The sequence below is a fragment of the Anas platyrhynchos genome, chromosome 10, assembly GCF_047663525.1.
Source record: "Anas platyrhynchos isolate ZD024472 breed Pekin duck chromosome 10, IASCAAS_PekinDuck_T2T, whole genome shotgun sequence".
Lineage (NCBI taxonomy): Eukaryota > Metazoa > Chordata > Aves > Anseriformes > Anatidae > Anas > Anas platyrhynchos.
The window spans coordinates 14,642,390-14,662,383 of NC_092596.1; the positions used below are offsets into that span (position 1 = coordinate 14,642,390).

At 46.7% G+C, this 19,994-nt stretch overlaps 3 protein-coding genes across 10 annotated transcripts in view; 2 read left to right on the forward strand and 1 right to left on the reverse strand.

Moving 5' to 3' along the window:
* Window positions 1-1,242: 1,242 nt before the first annotated feature.
* On the forward strand, window positions 1,243-5,144 carry LOC101793647 (serine protease 23). The gene is made up of 3 exons (XM_038184328.2): window positions 1,243-1,399; window positions 1,650-1,691; window positions 2,145-5,144. The coding sequence occupies exon 3, from the start codon at window positions 2,155-2,157 to the stop codon at window positions 3,226-3,228; it is 1,074 nt and encodes a 357-aa protein (XP_038040256.2). The 5' UTR covers window positions 1,243-1,399; window positions 1,650-1,691; window positions 2,145-2,154; the 3' UTR covers window positions 3,229-5,144.
* A 339-nt stretch (window positions 5,145-5,483) lies between these two features.
* LOC113844723 (nuclear cap-binding protein subunit 2) lies at window positions 5,484-8,124 on the reverse strand. Its single transcript, XM_038184330.2, has 4 exons — window positions 7,964-8,124; window positions 7,656-7,837; window positions 6,856-6,994; window positions 5,484-6,244 (listed from the first exon to the last, which is right to left on the reverse strand). The coding sequence occupies exons 1-4, from the start codon at window positions 8,048-8,050 to the stop codon at window positions 6,146-6,148; spliced, it is 507 nt and encodes a 168-aa protein (XP_038040258.1). The 5' UTR covers window positions 8,051-8,124; the 3' UTR covers window positions 5,484-6,145.
* TEX11 (testis expressed 11) overlaps window positions 7,724-19,994 on the forward strand; it is a 32,660-nt gene continuing 20,389 nt past the window's right edge. For 2 of the 8 annotated variants that reach the window (XM_072042834.1, XM_072042842.1), the window contains exons 1-11: window positions 8,236-8,363; window positions 8,451-8,563; window positions 10,514-10,598; window positions 11,794-11,873; window positions 12,332-12,412; window positions 12,494-12,613; window positions 13,468-13,548; window positions 15,925-16,010; window positions 18,271-18,328; window positions 19,128-19,223; window positions 19,789-19,870. In XM_072042834.1, coding sequence (XP_071898935.1) covers window positions 8,336-8,363; window positions 8,451-8,563; window positions 10,514-10,598; window positions 11,794-11,873; window positions 12,332-12,412; window positions 12,494-12,613; window positions 13,468-13,548; window positions 15,925-16,010; window positions 18,271-18,328; window positions 19,128-19,223; window positions 19,789-19,870 — 910 coding nt within the window. In that variant the 5' untranslated portion in view covers window positions 8,236-8,335. Of the gene's footprint in view, window positions 7,864-8,235; window positions 8,364-8,422; window positions 9,082-9,118; window positions 9,818-10,513; window positions 10,599-11,793; window positions 11,874-12,331; window positions 12,413-12,493; window positions 12,614-13,467; window positions 13,549-15,924; window positions 16,011-18,270; window positions 18,329-19,127; window positions 19,224-19,788; window positions 19,871-19,994 lie in introns of those variants that run through there. The other 6 variants (XM_072042837.1, XM_072042838.1, XM_072042841.1 and 3 more) reach the window with 6 other exon arrangements.

Sequence of the window (19,994 nt, forward strand, 5' to 3'; positions counted from 1 at the left end):
GATTTGGCATCTCTCCTTGTTTACTGGCAGCCGAGCAGGGTCAGCGCACGGTCAGCAGCGAGGGCCCCACACCATCGGCTCTGCTTGGCCCCGGGGCTGCAGCTGCAAGCCCTGCCCCAGGGCTCGGCGGGGAGGAGAAGGGGCTGCCCGGCCCCACGGCACCCCCTGTGCTGTGTGCTGTGCCTGTAGCCCCACGCGTGCCCCTGAGCACGGCCGTGCCTTCGTCCCCGTGTCCGTGCAGGGCAGTGCCCGTAGTAGCTGCCCCAGGAGCAGGTGCCAGCCCCATCCTCCCTGTGCCGGTGCCAGCTGGGTGCAGGTAGGTGCCTCCCGTCCCCGCGGGGCTGGGTTGGACCCAGGGTGGCAGCCTGGACTCCTGTGCCAGCCCCAGGGCAGCACCTGTGCCTTCTACCTGTTATCGGTCTCACAAGCTCCACATGTTGGCTGGGGAGGTGGATAATGAGGCTCCGGAGTGGTGTGGGCTCAACGGAGGTGCCTGTGCCGCTGCCACCGCCTGAACTGCTGCCTCGGCAGCCTGCGGGTTGTTTCTCGAGGTGCTGTGATAGGGATGTGGCGCTGCGGGGCCAGAAGGATGTTTGTGAAGTGGCAGACCTCAGCTCCCAGGTGTTAGGGGCTGCAGGGTGGGCTTCCCCCTTCCCTGCGAGCCCTAAAGAGCAGTCCTCTGCTCGGAAAATGCAGCAAAAAGCAGCACCCTGGAGCCTGGCGCTGCTGCCACAAGCCCGGGCCCTGCACGCAGCCACCTGTAGATATTTGTTCCTTTGCGTGGGGCCTTTCTGCTCCGTGGGGAGGCTCTGCCCAGCTGGGAGAGCACCAGAGGGAACCAAGCGAGGCTGAAGCTGCTCCCCTGCGTGTGCCTCCAGCTCTGCTGCTGCTGTGTGGGTGCCAGGCAGGCTGGGCACACATGTGGGCAGGGGAGCCAAGGGCTGGCTCGTGCCTTGGCGCCGTCTCCGCAAAGCCCTCGCTGGCTGCTGTGCTGAGGGGGAGCACTCAGGCAGGACCCCACCACCTTCCCATCGCCATCCCCTGGGTTTCAGAGGCAGCCCGAGGCTCGCTGTGCCCTGGCTGCTTTCGGCCCAAGCCATGCAGAGGGGCAGGTGGCCGGGGCAGCGTCCCAGCGAAGGCTCACGGGACGTGCTCGTGGCTGCGGCACCGAGGGGTCGGGGTGTGGAGAGCTCGTGGCTCTCAGCCTCCCTTCGTGGCTCCACCCCTCATTCCCCTGCGACTTTCATAACCCAGCGCGCTGCCACGTGTCCGGCGCAGACCCCGGCTGCCTCGGGGGGACACGGGGCTGTCCCGGCGGAGGCGTCGGAGCTGCTCTCCCTGTGCTCCAGCTGCTTGTCGGGGAAGAGCCTCTGCGGTCAGCCAAGGGGAGCCCATCTCAGTACGCATGCCGAGGAGGATGGAGGTGGAGGGCTGAGCTGCTGCACAGAGCTGGGGTTGGAGAACCTGCCCCACAAACAGCTCCCTTGCGAGAAAAGGGGTGGCCTGGTGCACGGAGAAGTAATGGCAGATTGGGTTCAGTAATCCATTGTGGGGTTAAACCAGGCTGTCTTGTCCTCACTGCGCTGTGACACCAAATACTTCAGCTCAGGTCTAGCCCTGGAGTCACCGCACCTTTCTCTTCCCTGTAGGAGCAGCGGGACAGAGCTGTCGTCTCCCTCTGCAGTCAGCAGGTACCGTCACACCCTCCTCCTCCTCCTCCTTCTCCCCGCGGGTGATGGGTGGTGGAGCCGGGCTGCTGCCGGGTGGGACACGTCCCACCGGTGGGGCTCGAGCCCTGGAATCCAGGGAATCCACCCCGGGGCAGGCGGGATTTCTGGCGTGACGGAGGAAACTCATCTGCTCGTGATATTGCTGCAGCAGGGCTCGGTCGCGCTGCTGGGCCTCGCCATCCAAAAGAGCTGCAGGAGATCAAAGGTTGGGTTAGATTCCCATCTCTGGTTAGTCACTCAGCTGCAGGCAGGTCTCGACCCCCTTCTGCTTTCTGTGGCAGCTGCTTAAGCACGCGCTCCCTGGTAGCTGGCACAGGGCCACGTGCAGCCGATAATCCCCCGGCCGCGAGCCGCAGCAGGTGGCTGGTGCTGTAAGCGGGCAGGCTTCATGGTCCCCTCGCTTTGCCTCTGCAGGTCTGGCAGGATGACTGGCTGCCGGGTGATTGCCCTCCTCCTGCTGTCCTTCCTTCCCGGTGCTGCAGCTGGAGGCCTGCTTCCTGCCCTCGTTCCCCAGTCCACCCTGCAGCTCGGCAGAGCTCGCTTCTCGGCGCAGCCCGTCCTGGAGCTGACAACACGCTGCGATGATGCATGCGCCCAGCGGGAGGCTGCTTTGGCCCCCCAGGATTTGCAGGAGCACCTTTCTTACGAGACCCTGTACGCCAACGGCACCCGCACCCTCACCACGGTGGAGCTGAGCCCCCGGGGGGGCGGCACGGAGAAGAGGCAGCAGAGGTGGCGCAGGCGGCGCAAGCGGCAGATTTACGGCACGGACGGGCGGTTTTCCATCAGCGGGCCCCACTTCTTGCTGGACTACCCCTTCTCCGCCACCGTCAAGATCTCCACAGGGTGCACGGGGGTGCTCGTGTCCGAGCGGCACGTCCTCACAGCTGCCCACTGCATCCACGACGGCAAAGACTACGTGAAGGGGGCCAGGAAGATCAAGGTGGGCTTCCTGACGCCGCTGCAGGGCACTGGCAACAGGACGGGGCCGGGGGGGCTGGCGATGCGGTGGGCTCGCGTGCGGCGCACACAGGTGCCCAAGGGTTGGATTCGGAGCCCCAACTCGGTCAGCATGGACTATGACTACGCCCTGCTGGAGCTGCGCAGGCCACACCAGCGCCCCTACATGAAGCTGGCGGTGGCTCCAGCGGCGGAGGAGATGGCTGGGAAGAGGATTCATTTTTCGGGGTTTGACAGCGACCGGCCAGGTGAGCTGGTCTACCGCTTCTGCGGGGTGGAGGATGAGACAGCACACCTCATCTACCAGCACTGCGATGCCCGGCCCGGTGCCTCCGGCTCTGGGGTGTACGGCAAGGTGTGGGACCCCGTCCGGCACAAGTGGGAGAGGAAGGTGGTCGGGGTCTTCTCTGGGCACCAGTGGCTCGAGGTGGCCGGGGAGCAGCATGACTATAACGTTGCTGTTCGCCTGACGGCTCCGAAGTTTGCTCAAATTTGTTACTGGATCAAAGGGGACTATAAAAGCTGCCAGAACGAATAACTGCAGCCTTCCTTTTCCCCTCCCCAGTGCAGAAGGCTTTGAGCATGGTGTTGCAGAGCAAATGCACGGCTGAGGAGCACGAGGAGGAGCAGCATCTCCTGCCAAAACTGCTGCACCACTGAACTTCACTTTGTTCTCTGTCCTGGAGGAACGAGGTCCCTGCACATCACAAGGGATCCAGTGGAGACTCACTGAGCCTGAAGGGTGTGTAAGCTCCTTTGGTTGGTGCTGGTGGGAACTCGGCATCGGGTTCTTTGCACAAAGAGCTCGGCTGGCAGTCAGGACAGCGGCCTCTGCCTCGAGCCGTTAACCACTTGGAGGCAGCCACAGGCCTGTGCTCAGCTGCACCAAGTTTCTCTTGGGTCTCACCAGGTCTCTGTTTGTGGGCTGGCACTGCCCAGCTTGGCACTGCCCCAGCTCTGTGAGGACAAAGGATTTTTTCTTCTAACAGCGTCTTTGTGTGCCGATGAAAGGTGCCTGAAAGGGAACCCTGCAGCCTGAGGCTTCTGGGCACGCTGTCAGCAAGGAGCCTGGCCAGGACAGGAGGGGCTGCTCCAGCGTGCTGGTGGAAGCAGCACGTGATGGCACTCTTGGAAAGGAAACCTCTTCCAACCCCTGCAGCGTGGTGCCACGTGGGTACTGCCACGCCACAGCACAGGCTGAGATCTGGGAGCCCCCATTTACTTGTAAACCTTCTCATCTCTCTTTGGTTCTCTTTGGGATGCCTTTAGGAGGAAGGGACCCTGGCATTTACTGCAGCTGTAGTATTTGAGGTGGATTATTTTATGCAAATACGTGTATTTGAATAAAAGGCAGCACAAATCTCTTTGCAAAGGTTACGTTGAAAGGAGAGCGGTGCACAACTTGCCAACCCTGCTTTGGGACTTGTGAAAGCATGGCAATGCTCTCCCTTCAGACCAAAGCCAGCAGGACAGGTGGAGCTGGGTAGAGCTGAAATTGCAGGATCTTGCAAAAATAGGGACAGAAATGCCTCCCACAGTCATAACCCAGGCACCTGACCAAACAGCTTCCCACATGCTCTGTCAGATCCACAGGAATGATATGTCCAACAGGCCCTACCAGGCTCTCCCAGGAGCAAAGCAAGAGTTTGTTTTATGTGTCCCTACCTCACATACACAAGATTCTGTTGCTAATCCAAGTTTCATGGCAGATTTCCCTCCCTGTCTTCCTCACAGATTCCCTTTTGCTTGCTGTGTTTGCCCAAGCAATTCTTCTATGTAATCCATAACCTCCAGAAGGGACTTTGTGCTGATGCTGCTTTGCCAGGCTGGACAGATGACAAACTGAGCTTGTTTTTTGCTCTTGTGTCAACGTCCCCTCCTTTTCACTGTATGTCAGGGCAGCCTGCATCGCAGGCTTGTCAACTCTGTCATTCCTCAGGTCTGCTGAGGTCTAAACGTGCAGTTCCTTCAGGATTCGTGACAGTTTTACTGATGCAGCAACCTGACTTGCAAAACAAGCAGGTAGGAGACATTTCAACAAATTAAATGCTACACCCGCTCCCACTCAGTTCTAACATAAGTGTTAAAATAATTTAAATTGTATGCCTGGTCTGCACATGTGCTCAGCAGAACAGTATTCATTATCTTGGATGAGACAGAGCATGAAAAATCCCAATTACACATTACTGGAGAGGGAGCAGCTGCTATTATTTTCATCACACTAAACCAATTTACAGTCACAATTTAACTTGTCCAGCGGCATTGCCTACCCTGGCTGGAGGTGCTTAGGCAAAGATCAGTAGGTGTTGTAATCTCTTCTGCTCTCTTGTCTGGACCCTACAAACAGCTTAATAGTGTTAGCCATGCTCTTAAATGGGGAAGAAAGCACTGGGGGGAGGTTGTTAATAACAAACACAAGGAAGGGAGTTCCTTCCATTAAGTGCACATTGGACCTTTATATTGCTTCCTACACACCTCCGGTCATGGAACAGGTATCAGGACAGTGAAAGTTTTCCTGGAATCTGCTCACATGAAACATAAAGGTTTGTCTTATTCAGAGCAGCTGTACGCTTTATAAGCAACTTCCTTCTGGTGTCAGCCACCAGCTATTGCAAAAACAGAAGAGGAAAAGCCAGCAGCAAGAGGGAAGCCAAGAGAAATACAGTGAGACTTGCGCCCTCTTTTAGCATCCATCTTAGTGTTTGCAAGTGACAGCAATTTTAAAATACCAACAGCTGTTCCCCCCAGTTCTTGTCAGAGAGCTAACAGTTTTGATGCACAAACTGCAACAGGTACAGGACTCACTGTTTATTTAGAAAATTGAAAGAAACTTTTAACAAAACCACGCCGAACAGTGAGGATCTGAAAAGCCAGGCAGCACTGGGGGCATCATAAAGAGAAAGGCTCTGCAGGCCCTGACCAACCCAAGGGCTAGATGTGCAGGCAAGCACCTCCAAGTGGACAGTAAGACCTCACTGCGCTTCTCTCATCCAAACAGTGACACTGCTTTGTTAGCAGAGGACGTTGTAAATTAGAAATTTGCAACTCTCCTGCATCCCCACAAGGTGCCCTGGCACCTGGAGGGCTCCAGTGGTGGCACATTTTTAAGAAGTTCCATCTGAGAGCAACCGCAGCTGCAGTCCCTACTTGGAGGAAGCCACCTGCTTAGCTGCAACATGAAGAGTACGTCATAGCACAAGGTGTTGCCATGCTGCGTTTCTTCTTACCCAGAATCCTGCAGAGCTGTCCATTTGTTTCCCTCGTTGCCCTGCATCAGCACAGAACATCTTCTCTAGCCCAGAAGGAAGGGGGAATGAACACATGTATATCCACAGTCTAAGGAGGGTCACCTTTTGTTGGAACTTGGATCTCACTCCCTACCCCAATCCAAAATGCGAGAACAGGGCTAGCTCTGGAAGGACAGAACCCTCTACGAGCTAGGACCTATGAGGCAATTAATAGACTGCAGGCTGATGATTTGCCTTCTGCATCTGAATAATCTTGCCAAAGCCACCTCTTCCCACATCGTAGTCTGTCCGGTACTCATCTCGCACCTGGGGCACAGCAATGACACAAATATTAGCATCCTGCACTGCTCGTGTCCTTCAGAATCATCACCCTCTTCTCGCTCAGCTGGTGGAGAACTGAAGTTCAGATTAGAAGCACTTTGACCCATTTGAAATCTCTTCAAATAATCCACCAAAAAGGTGATGGTGGTGCAAATGACATGAGAATATGTCTGATAGCTGAGGTCCTTTTAGGTAATGACAAAGATAATGCCAAAATATTTTAATGCCAGGCTTTGCACCCCCACCCCCCCAAAAAAAAAAAAAAGTCTGCAACAGAAACTTACCTTCTCACAGGACAAACTGCTGGCTTCTGAGATTGGCCTGACATTTGTGCTGCCCCTCTCCTTTCAAATTCTACACCATTTTAAGAGTACTAGCTTGGAATAGCAAAAATTCTACTTGTACCGTCAGAACTTTGGAGCCTTAGTTCTACTTCTAGCTCTTAATAGCATCAGTTACCAAAATCACCCGGAGTAGCTGTACTTCATTATCAGGTCCTTATCGCCTACACTTTGTTCTCCAGGAGACAAAACTAGAAAAGCTCTACACCGTCTTAGGGGGACCCGACTCAAGGTCTGAACTGATATTGCTTTTACCTGTCCTCCAGTCTTTCCTCTTCCATACTGCCGGCCCTCCTTAAACCCTGCATCCCAGTCTGTTCGAACGATGCGGTCGTCTAGTCGCGTGCCATTGATAAATCGCATTGCATGTTCAGCGTCTGCTCTCGTGTAGTATCTGAGACACAGTCTAAGGAAAACTACATGTGCTGTTTTGTTGGCTGCAGGGAAAAGAAAGAGAACTACTGCATTTGAGAGGCAGAAGAGCCCTGCCTTCCAGGTTTTCCTACTGTGCCTACTCTTTTCTCTGGGATCAAACAACTGCAGTCATGAAAACCAAGCTGAAAACAGCTCCCACTCCTTCCTAAGGTTCTGAACTTTAATGATAGTACCTGTACAGGCAAGAAATAGCTTTGGATCACTTATATCACAAGCAGATAAAACAAACATGTTAAAGCCTTGCTACGGGCAAGAAATCCATATGACGCCTTCTTCTATCACGCGAAACTTGACTAAACGTGAGCAGGAGGCGCAGGCCTCGCGGGAGAGCTCTGCAGAGACAGCTCACGGGGCAACTTGTACGAGCGTGCACCCCGTGCTGGGGAGCAGCACCACGGGACGCTCTGCGAGGCCCTTTAGGTGCGAAGTGAAGGCGAGAGGGCGAACAGAGGGCAAACACGAGCTCTTAGCGTTGGCCATGAGTGAGATGGGGCCTGTGCAAGTTCCACCTACACAGGTTGGGGGGAAGGAAGGGAAACGAATGCCCGGCAGTGGGCATTGGCGCGGGGTGGCAGAGCTGGCTGTGGCAGGCCGAGAGCAGGAGGGCGCGGGAAGGATACTCGACGAAGCAGAAGCCGCAGGGCGTCTTCTTGATCTTGTCCAGCCCCATGACGATGCGCTTGACGTCGCCGCACTTGGAGAAGAGCTCCTGGATCTGCTCCTCGGTGGTGTAGAACGACAGGTTGCCCACGTACAGCGTGGAGGAGATCTTCAGGAACTTCTCCTGCAGCTTCTTGCTACCCTGCGGGCACAGCGAGCAGTCAGCGGGTAACGGCCACCGGGTAACGGCCACCGGGCGCCCCGACCCCGCTGCAGGCCCCGTCCCCCTCACCGCCCCCCCCCCAGCCGCCCCCGGTCCCGGCCGCACCCGGAAGTGCTGGTCGCGGTAGCGGCTGATCTCGCAGTAGGAGTCGCTGTTGAGGCCGCTGAGCGTGGTGTGCAGCAGCCCCGACATGGCGGCCGTGCCCGCGCCCCCCCCCCTCTCCCCACCGCCACCGCCGCCGCCGCCGCCGCCGGGATCCTTCCAGAACGGCGCCCACCGGCACCGCCTCACGGCCGGCGGGACCGCCGAGCCTCCCTATTGGCTGCCGCGCCTGTCGATCGGAGGAGGAAGGCGGGGCGGACGCGCCGGCCGGCCAATCGCCGCGCGGAGCTGCCCGTTCCTCCGCGGCTGTGGCGGCGTTGCGCATGCGCGGTGCGCAGGGCGGGAGGGCGGGAGGTGCTGAGGGGCGGCCCCGTCATGGCGGCGCGGCGGGCGGCGGCCGAAGGTGGCGGCGGGCGGGAGGCGGGGGCGGCGCTGCCCTCCCCTCACGGTGCTCTCTCCCGTCACGGTTCGCTCCCCGCCTGTGTTGCAGGACTGCTCCGGGAGCTGCTGCGGGAGGAGGCCCCGGGCCGCATCGCCGCGCTCACCGAGGAGCTGTTCCGGGCGGCGGGGAGCCTCGGCGGGGAGGCGGGGGCCGAGCCGGAGGTAGGGCCCGGCCCTGCGGCCTGAGGCCTCCCGGCGTTGGGTGTGCTGAGGCGGAACCCGGCCCTGCCGGCCTGGGGATGGAGCAGCCCCGCAACCCGGCAGGAATAAAGCAGAAAAGTGTTAAATAATAATAATAAAAAAGCGTTAACGGCAGCTCCCGGTGCCCGCGCCGCGGGTTTCCACACGAAAACGCAGGTGGCGGAGTGGTGGTGCACGGAAAAAGGCGTGGGAGCAGCTGAGGGGCTTCCCGACACACTGACTGGGGATAGCGGGTCTGGCAGGGAGAAAAACAAACAAGCACACCTAATAACACCTGCCTGGGGAGCCCAGCAGGGTGGGAAGCATTTTTTGTACATCACACCAGTGAATTAGGGTGTTGCTTATAATAACGATAGGGTTTTTCTTTGTAGGCCGTCTAGAGGACATTTATGAAGTGGTAAACGACTACTTTAAAAGGTCTTTTTCTAAAAGGAATCAATGAGAAAAGCTAACCTGGAGTAAAAATATAGCTAGCTGAGGTATTGCCCAAACTTTTCCTCCAAAATTCTATTCTGAAGCAAGATTTAGTTCACAGTGGTTGTCCTCAGAGGAAGACTGGTTTTGAAAGTCCTCAGTGTGCGACAAAGGGCAGGACAGGTTAGCGTGTGTCAGTACAGAAAATAATCCTAATGCTGTCTATAAAGAAGTACAGGAGCATAAAACTGGTATCCTTTGGTTCTTCCCGTTGGGCTAAATGAGTTTTAAAGAAAGGAGAAATTAATTTGTCGTCTGATCCCTTAAATAAAATGGTCCATAACATTTTTCCTGGTTATGCAAGAGCATATTTGTAGCCAACATGTCTTCTGGAAACTATGATTTGAGTGATGGAAAATACACTACCCTTCGAGATGGGTTTTTAAAGGAGCTTATTGGGTTTATGCAAGATTGCATCATCTTTTTAACAAGAATATCTAGTCAGGAACCTTTTTTCTTTGTCTGCTGATACCAGGAATTTCCCAGCATAGGAGTTTAAGGTAATTAAATGTAACATTCTGTAGGCAAAAGAGGTAAAGTCTTACTGCAGATGCACTTCCCAACCTGGTACAATTTTACAGTGCTTTTCCAGTCCCTAATTTTTCAACATCTGCTTAAAGCACACATAATGTATTCTGAAAGCTGCCAGTGAATCAGTTGTGTTGGACGTGCCGATGTGCTATTGCACAAATTTTTTTATGTGCGAGTGTTTTTGAGGAAGCTTCATCCCAGATGGATAGGGTAAGTCAGGTCATGTTTTGCGAAGTTTGGAAAAGGACTTGACAGAAACATATGTTAGGATATTTCAGTAATTTGACAGATTAATGGGATTTGTTTAGGAACATGCTTGAATGTTTCTGAAGTCCACCACTTCACATACAGAATTTGCTGGTTTGTGTAATTTCAAATTAGAGCTGAATGTTGACGTGACATACATGTGTGTACTACTATTGGTCTTATGATTACTTCTTTCTAGTTTCAGGTCATGTCAGCCTTTGATTTGCAGCCATGTTCTTTCTTAACTTCCTCTTAGAAACACTCTCAAATTTTTAGAAGATGTGAAATAGTCTTTTAGAAGACTGAGTGTATCTTATAAATGACAAGAATATGTGATTCCTGCCAACTGCTTATCAGTCTTCTGGAATACGTGTTCTGCAGAAAAGCATGATCCAAACTTTTAGCTGAAGAAAACCTGTGTGGTCCACTCAGCGTGCCTGTTTTGGGGTCACTATCCCAGCTCTCCCTGTGGAGGTGGTCAGTTCATGTAACAGCTTCAGAGAAAACTCAGGCCTTTGACATCAGTGTCAAAGGTGGTTGCACAAACGTGGACAGATCATTAACATGACGAGCATGGAAGGTGGTTCCTTATCCAGCAGTGAATTTGAAAGTGATCCAAATCTAGGACAACATCAAATCTAATAGAATTTTCCTCCTCAGGTTGAAGAAGGTGCAATCAGCCTGTGGAACTGGGCTGTGACCAAGCACATGGGTTCTGTCATCAATGACGAGCAAAGAGCTAAGCGTACGTATGCGTCCTGTTCCTTTCCAAACACATTTGTGTGTTGCAGGGTGAAAAGGAAAAGCTCTTTGCTGACAGGTATATGTGCAGCACTGTGGATTTGTTTGGATATTTGCAGGTAGGGTAGAGACAGAGGAAACTGTACAGCTAGACTTAGATAAACCATTCGGGATCACTCTGGTGTAATGGTGATCTAGTGACACAGAATCAGGATAGGCATTTTTACCACTCCTCCTTCTGTGCATGAGCATCAATAAAACAATGGTGTAGCCAAAGGAAAGTGTAGTTTGCCTTCTAATGCTATGTTTTTAATCTGAGAATGTATGGAAATAAAACTGACGTACATTTTAGACTGTTGGTCAGTTAATTTATAAAAAGTGAGACTGTTTTTTAACATAGCTATCTCACTAATGTTTACAGAAAAAATCTAAATCTTTTTTTTGACTCCCCTGCCTCAGCCAGGCACACAGCTGGTTGGTTTGCTTTAAGCCAGAAGCAGGGCTGGGGGAAATCAGAAGTGAGCTTTTGGTCTACTCTGTCATCCAGTTCCTTATGTGGTTCTGCAGGATTGCAATATCTGGCCTACATTTTTGTCTTGAGGGATTATAGTCAAAATTATGTACACTCTGCATCATATAAATGATGTCAGGGGAAGGGAAAAGGGTAAGTTTACACAAAATAAATAATAATTACCGTAGTGTAATATTCTCAGATCTTATATCACAGCTGAAGGGCCAGGGAGAGGCTATTTAAAATATATTAAGCAGTGTCTTTTCTATCCCTGATGTTTAAGAAAGGCCAGAAAATATTTTTGCTTTTTACTTTGAAAATGTAAAGATTATTAAACTTGATTTCCCTATGTTGCTGAAGGCTATTTTGAGGCACTCAAGGCATGTTACTGTGAGCACCTGTAATGTAATTAAGTCTTTGAATGCTGTGTCTTTAACTTAGGTATTTAATAGGTTTAATAGGTATTTTGAGGAGAATATCTTTTTTTTTTTTTCTTGATGCCTAAAAGGCAGTTTTAAAGTGCTTGGCTAAAATTCAGACTGAAGCTTTCAAATTTTTCTTTCCTGCAATTTTACATGGTAAACCGTCTTTTGGATATGGCAGGGCCTGACTTTCTTAAGTAAAAAAAAAAAAAAAAAAAAAAGACAAAAGGAAACTTAAGAATATATTATACATTGTTTTCCTGCAGTGCGATTTGTTGCTTGTAGACTGGTGTGCCTTTGTGAAGGCAGTGATCCTCCGGAGGGGACTATTCGAAGACAGATTTTGGTAAGGCTGTTGGCAGGTAAGCAATGAAATGCAGTTGATCACCAAGGGAAATCTTACAACCTTATTACAATTGCTTTGGAAAGTGAGTGAAATAAGCCTGTAATTCTGGGGAGTGTGCATGTTGAAGGTGGGCCCATATCACAGGCATACCTTGCTGAGTTAGTGCAGTTACAAATTTCTTAACAGTGCAGTTAGCATCACATCTTTGTCATATGTTAAAATGTTATGAGAGAAGCATTACTACAATATCCTATAGTACTGTGCAGTAGGGCACTCGAAGTCCTACACTGCACCTAGGTGCTATGGAGTTAATTCAGATGCGAGAGGCACTTGTCACAAATTAAAGAGCTGAAATACCTCTCTCCTGCATAAGATATGTGCGTTAACAAGAAGAAATTTAACACTGCTTCTTCGAAGTGACTAAATTGTCACAAAGCACATATCATTTTCTCTTTCAGATGTCAATGAAAACTGGTAAAGGATGGATAGATATTGGAAAAGCTGATCTTGCTGATGAATTTCTAGAGATTGCCTTGAATGTAAGTGCTTTTCTCATTCTAGTTTCTTATAAACACACCTGTTTGTAAGTTCATGGGTGATGCTTAAGCTTTGTTTTCCAGAGCATAGAAAAACTGTACACAAAATTACGTAAGGGGAGCGATGGTGAAGCAGATATTCATGTGCACAAAGCTGATGTGGAGAAGGACCTCTTCAAAGTGCTCTCTTATCAGGCTGAATCAGTATGTGTTCTTCCCTGCTTTCTTTATAAGTCACTAGGGGGTACAAAGGAAACTCTGACCCGTTTATTAGATGTATGAATGCTTGGCACCGAGGACTTGCTGAAGGATATATTTCCTTTGCTTAGATGTAAGATATCAGACGTGATGTTTGCATTCAGTGTTGCAATAATTTGATGATTTTTAATTTGCCTGGTTTATCGCAGTCATTTCTGCTGTGTTGTTTATATCTTCTAGTTCAGATTTGTTGCTCTATGATTTGGCTAGCATGAGTGTTTATACAACAAACAGCTGCCCTTCTGAGTCATAAATGTTTTGGTTCCAAAGGTGCCTTGTGCTTACTGAAGAAAGGGGAGCCTGGGTCCCCAAAACTGTGTTTGTGTAATAGGCACACAGCAAGACTTGCCACTTTTTGGGCAAATTTGCATCAAACGTGCAGCTGGCCTGATTGAAAAGTGCTTCCCTAAGCAAACCAAAATGCTGGCCAAATTTTTTCATTAGCTTCTAATTGATAATGGAGACAAAAAGAGTACCCCACGTTACTGGAGAGGTGTTTTAAGATTTGCTAGTTTGTTACATCATCTAACATCTGAATGGTTTGGTACCACCCATCTGTCCCTTCCACACTACAGCTGGACGGCAGGGTACTTCTGAATGTCTTTGTCATCTGGGAATATATAGAAATAAACAGAATTATTGTAGCACTAGAAGGACAGATATCTAATCCCAGATTTAGCTTTAGTGAATGTGAAAAATGTATGCAAATCCAAGTCCTTTTTTAGAGATTGGTCTTTTAATGAATTTTAGAGGCAAGCAAGTCACTTACAGTCTGTTGGCATGTTCTACTGCTTTCCTAGGCAGTTGCTCAAGGGCATTTTCAGAAAGCTGTGATGTGTGTGCAGCGCTGTAAAGATATGTTGATGAAGTTGCCAAAAGAGGTTAGTGAAATCATACCTTCTTTATCATTCCAAAGTTTGAAAATCTGCTTTCCTATCTATATGTTAACGAGTGGCAGATGCCATATAAAATTTTGAAAAATACTTCGAGAACTCTTTGTGTGTATGTGTTCTGTGTTTTTCTGCTTCTCTGAGATTTTCTTGCTACATATTTTGCATGAAAGCAGCATTTTTTTTTCCTTCAAAGTTCAGTGTTTTTCTTTTTTGCTTATAGTTTATCATTTGAAATAGAATGATAAACTCTTCCTAAAGAATGAGTGAAAACAAATCATCTAGAAAGGCAAAAAGATTTCTGTATTGAATATGCCACCTACTCTTCTGCAGAAACAGCTGCACTTCACATCTTGATCTTCTCTGTTGCTTCTTCCCTTTTATGTGTGAACTTTTGTCTGGAGGCAGGTGGGACAAGAGAAGAACTGAGCTTCTAGGCTTTTCATATGCAAGTTAGTACTAAAATCTTCATCTTCATGAAGCTGTAAGGCTATGAATGGTGGTTTCTCATTGTACTAAACTGTGTTTTTTGTAGTTCTTATTTCACAGAACAATGTCCAAAGAAAACAAGCTTTGACATATGCAGACTAGTCCTTTGTTTGCAAAGATAAAAGGCTAATATGTTTGTATCAGAATAAGCTTCCCCACATTCATTTTCATTTGCTTATTTTAATTTTTTTTCCCAACCTTTAGGATTTTTTTTTGGTACAGTTAGGAAACATTTTGTTCTTGTCTCTGTGGTACAGGTAATAAAATCCAAAGGGATAGATGTGAGTTCTGAAACAGAAATATGGCACTGTTTATGTTATGGTTGGTTAGTTTAATTTTTTTTTTTATTGTTTTTGTGATCTGTTTGCAGAGTATCTGAGTGACTAAGTCAGCTGTGGGGGTCTAACTTTCATTTCAATTATAAGAGCAGTTTCTCACTGTTTGATTTGTTAAAGATGCTCACTGGGATCATCATGTTTCTGTTTCTCATTTCATTTTGAATGAATTTCATGCTTTCCATTTTAACTCCTCCATTAAATAATATTAAACTTCTCATGGTGAAGGCTCTTCAGAAACCATGAGCACTGATGCAGATGAGGAAGAGGTTTCTGATCACAAGAGATGCAATTCACCACTGGTTTAAGGAGGGGTATTTAAACAATGAGAGAAAAAGAAAGCGCTAGCAATTTCTCTGAGTGACTTTGGAATTTCTGACCACCATGTAGTTGTCACTCCTTAACTCCTCCAGAATCACATCTTACCAGAGAGCACTTGCGGAGTACCACACGGAGGTTGTTGCATTATGGTAATGGATGATACCACAGATCAGCTGGTGAGGATTTGCAGCTTGTGGATCATCAGTGGTCTTAGGAACCACAATGGGGAACTGTAGCCCTAAAGGATGAAATGCTAGAATCGTTCCAAACACTTAGTGTTTGGAGTGATGCCAGGCTTATGGGAATATTTAGGATTATGCTTGATGTCTGGAACACATTAATTCATTAAAAGAGTATTTTAATTATGAGAGTGATTTTTTTGTTGTTGTTGTTCATCCATACTGAATTTGCACTTTTGTGTCTGGATGGCAATGAGATAAAAAAAAAATGTTCAAAGCAAAATGTTGTTCTGTGTCTCTCATTCTTGCCCGAGGATTTGAAGTCCCTTGCAAGAGACACTTCTTGTACTTGGAGAAGAAACTTACTCCAGTGGCAAAGTGAATGCAAATATTAGTGGTCTGTTAGCATTTAAAACAGCTTTTTGTCTCCATTTGGACAGCATTTGACAGTTGCAAATTATTGCAATGGAAAGACATGTTGGTATGAAGAGATACTGTCAGGGCTGACTGATAAAGCAGAAAGCAACAACATTCTGAATAATCAAGCATTCAGAAATATTTTTCTGCTCACATTGGTAGCGTGGATCATCCTTTTATAATGCAAAGGAGACATGCTGGGAAAAAGCCTACTGTGCAAGAGGCGGAGTCCTATTTATTTAACTGTGCAAAAGTAAAACCTTTTAGTCATTTTTAAAAATGAATTTGTAATATGCCATTTTTTCTTCCTAGGTTTTATTTTTTATAATTTACTATGCAAGGTTTAGTGCTTTCAGGTTGGTTTCTTGAGGAACTATTCTACTTTGTGTGTTTGAAGAATTCCCCTGTTTTGCATGTCCCAGACTGGTTAATATTGCTGCACTTTCCCACGGAACAATACAATTTGATTCTAGTCATGTTCAATACCCTCCTCAAATATGGTCAGAAGTGATAATTGTAGACATGTCTTTAAAGTAAAAAACGTTTTAAAGAACCTGAGACCAGGTGCCATAGATGTATTGATGTTTCTACAAGGACACTATAGAAGCAGGAGTCTTTTATTACAGACCTGTTACCTGTCCATCCTCTGTTACAACTTTGGGGTGGAAACCTATGAACGGAAGAAGTATGAACAGAGCTCCTTTTGGCTCAGGTAACGTGCAAAGGGAAACAAAATAACATCCTGCGTTTCAAATGTAAATATCTGTGTGAAGAAGAGGGGGAAGGAAAGTAGATATTTAATTGAAAAACAGAAAACACAAGTTTTTAACTCAACCGTAGTGGCTGAGCAAATACTAACTTAGTGACTGTCTTGCTTACAAATGCTATTGCCTAGCATTTATGTCTGTTTTCCACACTGATTTTCATGTCATTAAAACGAAAACTTCCATGTGGGAGTCATATCCATGGTTCTCATCAATTCTCTCCCTAACTCTTCTTCCAAAGAGATTACTTTAATGAAGAGGCTATTCGCAGCTCCTGTGCCACTTACAAACAATATTGAAGGGATCTGAAAACTTTAGAAAAGTGTAGAGGAATTCTTCTGGCCAGTTTGAAATGAATGTGTTTTTATCAGTACTTGAATTTCTCAGAAAGGAGGCGCTTCATTGACAGCAGTTTCTTGACTGATGAAATACACAACCACCAAGGTGAAAAACAAATAGTTTGAGATGGTTTAGGTAGGTTCCAAATAAGTAATGTGTTATTGCTAGGGGAGAAAATATTTAGGCTATTGGGAATAGCATCTTCATGCCAAGGTCACAGACTGAGCTCAGAAAATTTGCTTTTATTTCTTGTTCTTTTTGTTTTAAATTCTCTGAAGAAAACAAATGACAACACCTCTAATTCAGAATAGTTACGGTCACATGCTATAAAAGAATTTTTAGAAATGCTTAGAATTAATTAAAGCTGGTGCTTTGTTGATTATTTTATATTTTGTTCTTGTAGAATATTAAATACTGAGTCCTGATGGCAAAATTTGAGGAGGAAATAAATTTCTGCCAAGTGCAAATATTTATCTGGATATAGCAATTTAGCTCCACCTAGTGGGTTAAGATTTCTCTGTAGTGAGAGTGTATTATATTAGGAAACAAATGTCTGGTTGTTCTGTTTTTCTTTTAAAAAGTTATTCCTTTGCACTGTTTGCCATCAAATCTGGTTTTGTGGACCTGGTGCATTTTCTCTGGGTGGTCCTTTGTGCTGTCATTTAACTTTCAGGAAAAGAGTGATGAATCATGACTCCCAGGTTCTGTTTTTGTGCTGGGATCTTAAGACTGGGTCAATTATAACTTCTGTGTATGACTGTATTGTATATCAGGTGAGAATAAGAACAGTGACTTGCTCAAAAAGCCTACTAAAATGTTTGAATAGAAGCTGTTACAGAATGTGGTGCACTAGGTTGAAGGATGTGGTAGAGTACAATTTTTGATATGAGGGTTTAGGAAGAAAAAATCTTTTGTTCTCTGGTTAAGAAGTGAGGCAGAATTGGAATGTGGCACATACCAGATGCAGGGCTGTTATAAACGTGTCAGTCTTCAAAATATAATCAATATAGTCAAAACTTGGACTATAATCAAAGTTTACAATTTATCAAAGGAATAGAGGTAAGCAAACAGCACTGGTTGCGCTGGGAGTCTCTGTTCCACCAAGATGCACACCAGTTACATCAAGCAGCTGATTTTTATGCTCCTAGGCTAATACATATTCATTACTACTTCTAAAAAAACCAGGGTTATTATAATTAGTTTCTGGAATCCAAACCCTCCTACTGGAGCCTGCGTATCAGTCTCTGGTGGTCCCTCTGGGGGTCTGTGGGGATCTCTTGTGCTGAAGGCTCATAGTCTTCCTCCTTCTTGTCCTTCTCAATTGTCCAACTTGGCTGTATGTCAGAGACTTGTGCAGCGTCCCCTGCAAGCTTTGTCTTTTAGTCGTTCTTCAGCTTTCCCCTTCTCCTTAATCTCCTGGCCAGATATCAGAGACTTGCATAGTGTCCCATGCAATAGTCATAATAGTTAGCAGTTATTCTGAAACCCCCCAGATATCAGGAACTTCAAGGAAAAGCCTACAAATACATTTCCCTTCAAGCTCTCTATTGACATGAATTGCTAAAACATTCCTCTACAAGATACAAGAACTATATACATTAACCACTCTGTTTTTCTTAGACTTGTGATTATACAAGGGTCTGTAGGACAGAAGGTCACATTCATCATTCCATGCGGCCCTAGTATTGTTCCATATTGACACAAATCAGATGAACACATTTCACATATGATATGAGGGTTTAGGAAGAAAAAGTCTTTCGTTCTCTGGTTAAGAAGTGGGGAAGGATAGGAATGTGGCAAATACCAGAAACCTGGCTGAATTTATTTCTGTCATCCCATGTAACTTTAACCTTTTCTTATCCTTGGTAGCCAGAGTTATGACATTGGGAAGATGGATATGAAATACTCTGTTGGCAAAGAAATACGGGTAAGAAAAAGAGAATTTGCTGTTTACACACAGGAGGATTTTGTTAACCTGACTCTAGTGCTACTGCTGTGCCAAATCTGACCAGTGATTCTCTGGCCTCTGTTTTAGTATTGTTTGCTATGAAGTTTGGCAAAGTTGCAAATCCACTTTCTGTGAGCATCACAGCAAGAGTTGAGTCACTGATGAGTGCCCTTAATCACATTTGAATCTACTATTTCACAGAAATTTAATTTTGAGAAATAAGACTCAGACTGAGAGGCCATCTCTTCTTCCCTCCTTCCCCTTCTTTCAAGGCATCATTAGGTATAGCTGTGTCATTTCTGAGAGATGTTTGTCTGTCTTGTAGGCCTATTACTCCTAATACTACTGACGGTGGATATGGAGATTTTATTCTCTTCCCCTTTATATAAATCATTTGCATATTTTCAGGCCACTGTCATGTATGTCTTTGTGTTTCTCAGTGACGTAGGTAGCCCCTGTTCCTTCACTTTCTTCTTTCTGTTTTTCCAGGTCTCTGCATTTCCTTATTATTGTTCTGTTCTCTGACCTCTCTAGCTGATTCATGTACTGTGCGGGTTGCAGTGCTGAAGACCAGACCCAGCACTCCTACTGAGGCTCTGGAGCTGAGCAGCCACTTTATATGTCTGATCTCAGACAGGCATTCTTTTGACTCAAAGAGCTTTAGGTTTTGTGGCCTTAAATTTTAAGTCTTTTCTGTTGATACGTGTGGTCACAAGTGCTTCTCCCCCCTGCCACTATGCAGGTAGGATTTAAAGTCTTAGTTTGTTTTTCTTTCCAGGCAAAGGTGCTGCGACTGTTAGCTACAGCCTATTTTGAGTGGGATTGTAAGCAGTATCTTGACAAGGCACTGAAGGCTATAAGCTTGGCAAATGAGGTAGTAATGTGCAATTATATTTATGTGCAATAACTGAAACTCAAGCATTTACTAGTGTAATAATACAGACCACGTTAATCATTGGTGAAAGTGGCTTGGATTAATTTTTAGCTTCTATTTCTTCAGGTTACTTAGAGTAACTTACATTTAAAAACATTGTTTCTCTTTGGTTGATTGTTTTAAAATTTCCATTATTTGTTTCATTCAAAAGAAATTCAAAGTATAAAATCCTATTTTAAGTGAAAGTTCAAGGTCAGTTTTTTACATGCTGGTAGGGCTTTCAGACAGATGATAATGCACGTGCTGGTGAGATCAGGATAAATGGTGGTATAAACCATTGCACCCAAGCCCTTTGCAGTTTTTATTGTGTTTATCTTCACAAAGCTTTTTTAGATGTAAGAGTGTTTTTGTCATCAGTGTTTGATAGTTTATATTTTGATAATAAAATGGATTTGAAGAATGCTGTGGAGTGTATGGGGTTCTGTGTTATGAATGTGTTGTACTCTCACAGAATCTGTATTCTACAGACAGTTGTCCAAGTAATGGATTGCTTTTCATTGTGCAGGAGAATTTACATCCAGCAGGGTTTTTTCTGAAAGTTAAAATTCTTCTTAAAAGTGGAGCATCAGATGAAGAGATCAACTCAGGTATCACAGTTCTGTTTATGTTTCACAGTAAGGTCATACTACTCCATATCCAAGAAAAGACAGCCTGAGTAGTGCACTGGAGAGAAAAAAAAAAAAGGAAAGAGAAAAGCCAAACCTTTCTTGT

Bases quoted from the DNA above. Each gene is read 5' to 3' on its own strand.
- LOC113844723 (XM_038184330.2), bottom strand. From the start codon at position 8,050: ATGTCGGGGCTGCTGCACACCACGCTCAGCGGCCTCAACAGCGACTCC. The intron at 6,995-7,655 runs GTATCCTTCCCG...ACTGTGTCTCAG, and splicing joins TGCGGCTTCTGCTTCGTCGA to ATACTACACGAGAGCAGACG. The intron at 6,245-6,855 runs GTAAAAGCAATA...GCTGTGCCCCAG, and splicing joins GAGGAAAGACTGGAGGACAG to GTGCGAGATGAGTACCGGAC.
- LOC101793647 (XM_038184328.2), top strand. From the start codon at position 2,155: ATGACTGGCTGCCGGGTGATTGCCCTCCTCCTGCTGTCCTTCCTTCCC.